Source organism: Natator depressus, chromosome 3, assembly GCF_965152275.1.
Source record: "Natator depressus isolate rNatDep1 chromosome 3, rNatDep2.hap1, whole genome shotgun sequence".
In the NCBI taxonomy this organism is placed as follows: Eukaryota; Metazoa; Chordata; order Testudines; family Cheloniidae; genus Natator; species Natator depressus.
Genome location: NC_134236.1, coordinates 51945259 through 51951822, shown reverse-complemented (window position 1 = coordinate 51951822; position 6564 = coordinate 51945259). Strand labels below are relative to the sequence as shown.

The following is a 6564-nucleotide window of genomic DNA, read 5'->3' as shown; positions in this document are numbered from 1 at the left end:
CTTAAATATATGACCAATTTAAAAAGTTAATTATTATGGTCTTTTAATCACATATCTGTTATTGGAAAGAAGAGGCTTATTCTACACCAAAGTGCAAAAAGCTGTGTTCATAGGTAAGGCAATGTATTCAAATTTCTTTATACACAATATTCTTAAGTAAAAATAATTAGATCAAATACTGCAAAATAGTGTGATGGACAGAATAATGTAATGGTAGAGTATTTGTTTTTCAAAAGCAGATTCAACAAAATGAGCAACATACTGTATTTTTTTTTTTTTAAGAAAGTATAAGAGACAGTAATATTTTGGTTTTAAAAAAAGTATCCGTGGATGCCAGTCACCATAAAATCTGAACTGCTCTGTTTATTAAAAGCCCTGACATGATTCTCCCCCTCCCCAAAAAAATCACTAGTCATGAAGTGTAAAGCAAAGCTACAAGAGTCATTCTACATCTTGTTTGTTATACTGGTTTAGTCTACTGCTTCATACCTATGAAATCAAACACACAAAGTATGTGAGAAAGTTTTATCATTTTTAGAATCAAAATATCCCTTAAAATATTTACATTTTACAGTAAAAAGGATAGCAAAACACAAGATAATGTACAAGCTTAGGTATTCAAGTTTTTGAAGCATGAAAAATTATGGGAAAAGTAACTGACTAGTAAATCATAGTTTAAAGAATATAGTTTAAATTTTTTTCTTATTAAAACAAGTGCAGTTTAAAGCAATAACATTTGGACAGCTCAGCCTTCTAATTTCTGGTCACAAACTGCTTCGGATGCTTGGGAAATACTTGATAACTACTGGAAATACTGCTGAATTCTTTTATTGTATTATTGAATCAATAAAAAAACTTCACACCACTCAACATATGTTGTATTTTGTGTTGTAATGTATGAGGGATACTAAGACTCTGCTACAGTCCTCAAAAACAGTGCAATTTAAAAACAAGGCTATTATGTGAAATTCATTTTTAAAATTTACTGGAGCATCTTAAAACAGAAGAGAGCACAAATTACCAAAGGCAGCAACTATAATGCATACTTGACTAAAGCCAACTTCATCAACTAAGAAATTTCTAAGCCTTTATTGCATATTAATAAAAGAAATCTTTAAAATTTTGAATATACAGCAATGTAAAATTCTGAAAAATATTAAATTCCTATTTCTAGGGTTAGTTGGTATAATGTAAAAGAAGATGAGTATTGGTACACAGCTTTGTACCAAAACACAGACTTGTTTTTGCAAAACACCAACAATGAATAAAAAAAGATGGCACAATCCTAGCAGGCATTTTTACAAAACTTTAGGACACAACTAACAGTTATTTAAATAGGATTTTGAAAGATTGCCTGCTCTTTTTACCTTTTGCTTTTAGCTCTGTCATTGTGGTCCCTGTCTTTGTGATGTCTGTCTCTGTTCTTTTCACTTTCTCGTTCTCTATGTCTCTCCCTACTTTTCTCCCTCTCTTTATCCTTTTCATGAGACTGTTCTTCACTTTTAGGTTTATCTATCTTTTTTTCTGGATTTCTACTCTCCCTAGAGGATTTTCCATCAGATCCCCTATCACTGTGTGAAAGTCGTAACCTCTCTTTGTCTCTATGTCCTTCCTCTCTGCTTTTTTTCTCTCTCTCTTTTTCCTGGTTTCGGTCTTTCCGTCTATTCCTTTCAGAATCCTGTTCCCAGTATTTTTCACTGTTCCACTCTTTTTCATGTCTGTCTTTCTTTTGGTGATGGGATTCACTATAAAACCTTTGTCTATGCTGATCGCTTTTTCCCCTACTGAACCCTCTCTCTAAATGTTGTTCTTGTCTGCCCCAAGGGTCACTATGGCGTCTTTCTGGTCTCTTACTGTCTTTACTCTGATAAAAGTTTTCTGGCCCTGGAAATCTTGATTGTTTATGAGCCAGCGATGGCCCTTGAACAATGGGTCCAACATAATGCGGTGGCTGACCTGACAAATGAACAACAGGTGGCCAGGGCATCATAGGATTTTGAGCGAAACCAAAACCTGGAGGAGGAAGAAGTGGAGGTGGTAGATGAGGAGGAAATCCAAACATGGGGCTGTTCTGTGGGGGGAAGTTAGGAGGTGAAAGTGTTTGAAACTGAAATCCAGGTAGATTAGATTTAAGATGCTGAAAATTGTGCTGCTGAGGTCTAACTGGTGAGAAATTTCCACTCATAACTGGGCTGGGGACTTTGGAAGTGAATTCAGAATGAGAAGAATTTTCTTTTTCAAAATGAGATGAGGTTGTTGCTGGTCCTCTTCTAAATGAGTGCACTGTTTCAATATTTTTCATTGGTGTATCTTCCTGCAAGTGTTTTGTGTCTTCCATTTGTGAAGCACATACATTATCTGTTTTAGTTGGAGCTGAGGTACACTGCATCTCAGATGTCTGACCACCACTTTGATACATGTTTAAGCTCTTTTCTCCTGACTGTTTATTCTCTATCTCCATTTGCTCACTTCCAGAGATGTCTGATTGTATATTTTGTCTTTCTTCATTTCTGTTAGTGTCCCCCTCCTTATTGTCTGAAGCATTAATCTGTTGGCTTCGTCCAGCTGCTTGTCTTGGGTCCCTTTTAAGATTAATAAACTGTGGAGATTTGGAAGTATTAGAAGTCATACCTTCAGCAGAACCTATGTTAACATTGTTATCACCACTTCCTTTACCTGCATTTGATGAGGAAGAAGAGAAGATAGAATCTGTGGTCCTTTTGCTTTCTTGCAAAACATTCTCTGTGTCATACAGCTGCCACTTTGGATCATTTTCTTTACACTCCTCAGTTTCCTTGCTCTGTGATTGAACAGATAAGTTTGCTAAAAATGCTTCTGTAGAAACATCTGGTGGTTTTCCCTTAAGACTTAGACTTATCAGAGTTCCTACAGTTCCTGCAGAGCATGAGGTCCCTGCAACTGGCATATCCACTGTTACTGTAACATCAGTGGATTCTTGTGAATCATCTAGTCTAGTCTTAGTTTCTATAGCTTCATCAGCAGTTACTTCAGCAACATTAATTTTTTCTTCTTTTAAGCTTGTTTGTTCAGCAAATAAAGGTATTTCTTGACTAGCACACTGGTCCACCACTGACTGATGGTGCTCATATATCTGTCCTGTAGTACCCAAAAGACTTCGAAGAATATCATCTACAGGCAGTGGTTTATTTGCTAGCTCAAGAGTAGAAGACTGATTTTCCCATCCAACGAGAACTCCAGGAAGAAATCTCAGTGGCTTTGGTGGCTCATGTTTGATGCTTTCTACTACAGGTTCAATAACTGCTGGTATTTCTTCTGTATTAGATTGTTGAGGCTTATTTCTCTGCTTATGTAACACAGTTGTGAAGGAATTAAAAAAATCATTTTCTTCCTCCTCTTCTTCTACTACTACTTCAGTACTAGAGACATCAGGTTTGCTCGGTTTGCTTTTTTTTTCTGGTGGCAAGTTACTCGGGGCACTTTCAGAAATTTCATCCACAAGGCTAGTGCTAGCACTAATCTGTCTCTTCATTTTTTGGCGAATTATCAAACCCAACAACAGATTTGGTCGATGTATTTCAATCCCTGCATAAAATCATAAAAGCAATTAATAAATGAAATACATTTATCTGGAGACAATCATTTTAATAAAAGAATAACCTATCATATGTCTATAATATTCTTTGGGCCCCCATCAGCTCCCCTCACCCAAGAGAACTGTTCTATGTGAAAAATTAGTTACACTTCTTCAAAGACGTAGCAAGGACTGCTTCTCAGCATGCTCTCTCCAGCATCTAAAGATACTGTGTGTTTCAAAGGCATAAGGCAACCAGACAGCTGCTCAAGCAGTGCACATCATTTTCATGCCATTGCCTCATAGGAGGAAAATTCTGCCCATCAGGTAGTTTGTTTGGGAAAACTTAGGTTCCCTTAAAAATGGGGGTCTCCTTTTAGCGATCTGAGTCAAACATATGGGCAATGAGAATGCAAGCTTACCATGAACTCTGCAGAACAATGCACCATATTAAAATGTAGCAAAGCGTTTAATTTAGGACATTTTAAAAGATCCTAAAATGAGCATAAGTAATCTTGATATCCAGAAGGACTGGCTTAAATATAGGTAATGGCCATCCACAATCAAAACACAAACAAGGGCAATCTCTTGCCCTCATATTTAAATGAATTTAGCCCAGGGAAATGCTTTTAAAATAAAAATGAACACCACTCAAGTATCTTGGGCTAGATACCCAGCACCACGACTGCAGAAAGGGGATATAAAAGCCACCTAACTAGTTACTTGGGTTTTCCCCCAACTTAAAGTAGACGTAATCCTTTGGTGGCACAAACGCCCCTTTCCAGAGCTTCAGCATAATCAAGATGGCCAAGCAAAAGCAGGTATGGTTGGAGCATCAGTGTTTTCATTAAGAAAAAACCTGAATGTAAAAATAGCATGACAAATACATAATTTTTCACAGGGCAAATGTCAAGGTTGTTCAACCTAAAAATACCGATCTACAGTAAAAAGTCTTACCATAAAGAATATAAGTACAGTATGTATTTTTAGGTTGGCTAAACCTTGCTACTATGTAAATAAGTAAAAATTTCAAATGCCTGACTTGGAATGCAAAATCTAAGTATACAGCTTGTCATTCTGTAACTAATATTCATGTATGCAAGTGCTAACTGTGATTTTTTTTTTTAGCATAGAATTTCTCAAGTTTCACTTAAATAATGATGATTCAATTGAGGTTTATTCTGATTTTTGTATGTGCAGGAATTCACAATATTAACTTCCAGAATAAAGAAATTAAACCAACAGACCTTAAAGGGAAGCGTGCCCGCTGTTCTACTGAATATTCTACACCCAACTATCATTTCCCCAAATGCCCCAGAAGGGAACAGAGAATCGTAGGACTATAATGGACCTCGAGAGGTCTTTTAGTTCAGTGCCCTGCACTCACGGCAGGACTAAGTACCGGTCTGCAAGCCATCGGCTGCCAGTCTGTGCGCACATTGGAAAAAAAAATTGCAGGGCCCCCACATCAGATAGCTTGAGAAGCACTGATCTAGACCATCCCTGACAGGTGTTTGTCTAACCTGCTCTTAAAAATCTCCAATGACTGTGATTCCATAACTTCCCTAGGCAATTTATTCCCGTGCTTAACTACCTTGATAGTTAGCAAGTTTTTCCTAATGTCCGACCTAAACCTCCCTTGCTGCAATTTAAACCCATTGCTTCTTGTCCTATCCTCAGAGGTTAAACAAAAAAAAAATTCTCCCTCCTCCTTGTAAAAACCTTTTATGTACTTGAAAACTTATATCCCCACTCAGTCTTCTCTTCTCCAGACTAAACAAACCCACTTTTTTCAATCTTTCCTCATAGGTCATGTTTTCTAGATCTTTAACCATTTTTGTTGCTCTCCTCTGGACTTTCTCCAATGTGTTCATATATCTTTCCTAAAATGTGGTGCCCAGAACTGGACACAATACTCCCGGTGAGGCCTTATCAGCACAGAGCAGAGCAGAAGAATTACTTATCACATCATGCTTACAACACTCCTGCTAATACTCCCCAGAATTATGTTTGCTTTTTTTTGCAACAGTGTTACACTGTTGACTCTCAATTAGCTTGTGATCCACTATGACCCCAGGATCACTTTCTGCAGTACTCCTTCCTAGGCAGTCATTTCCCATTTTGTGTGCGCACACCTGATTGTTCCTTTCTAGGTGCAGTACTTTGCATTTGTCCTTACTAAATTTCATCCTATTTACTTCAGACCATTTCTCCAGTTTGTCCAGACCATTGTGAATTTGAATCCTATCCCTCAAAGCACTTGCAACCTCTCCTAGCTTGGTATCATCCCCAAACTTTATACGCATACTCTCTCTGCCGTTATCTAAATAGTTGATGAAGCTATTAAACAGAACTGAACCCAGGATAGATTTCTGCAGGACCCCACTCAATATGCCCTTCCAGCTGGACTGTGAACCACTGATGATTATTCTCTAGGAACAGTTTTCCAACCAGCTATGCACCCACCTTGTAGTAGTTCCATCTAGGTTGTATTTCCCTAGTTTGTTTACGAGAAGGGCATGCAAGACTGTATCAAAAGCCTTACTAAAGTCAAAATAGACCACATCTATCGCTTTCCCCCTATCCACAAGGCTTGTTACCCTATCAAAGAAAGCTACTAGGTCGGTATGACACGATTTGTTCTTGACAAATCCATGCTGATTGTTACCCATCACCTTATTATCTTCTAGGTGTTTGCACAATGCTTAATTATTTGCTCCATTACCTTTCCGAGTATTGAAGTTAAGCTGAATAGTCTGTAATTTCCCGGGTTGTCCTTATTTCTCTTTTTATAGATTGGCACTATATTTTCCCTTTTACAGTCCTCTGGAATCTATCACATTTTCAAAGATAATCACTAATGGCTCATATCTCCTCAGTCAGCAACTTGAGTAGTCTAAGATATATTTCATCAGGCCCTGCCAACTTGAAGACACTTATCTAAGTAATTTTTAACTTGTTCTTCCCCTATTTTAGCCTTAGATCCTACCTTATTTTCACTGGCGTTCACT

At 37.5% G+C, this 6564-nt stretch overlaps 1 protein-coding gene across 6 annotated transcripts in view; it reads right to left on the bottom strand.

Moving 5' to 3' along the window:
* Positions 1-343: 343 nt before the first annotated feature.
* Positions 344-6564, bottom strand: part of PHF3 (PHD finger protein 3) — a 78400-nt gene continuing 72179 nt past the window's right edge. For 3 of the 6 annotated variants that reach the window (XM_074947909.1, XM_074947911.1, XM_074947910.1), the window contains exon 13: positions 351-3564. In XM_074947909.1, the coding sequence (XP_074804010.1) occupies positions 1364-3564 (2201 nt within the window). In that variant the 3' untranslated portion in view covers positions 351-1363. Of the gene's footprint in view, positions 3565-6564 lie in introns of all 6 variants that reach the window. The other 3 variants (XM_074947908.1, XM_074947907.1, XM_074947906.1) reach the window with 2 other exon arrangements.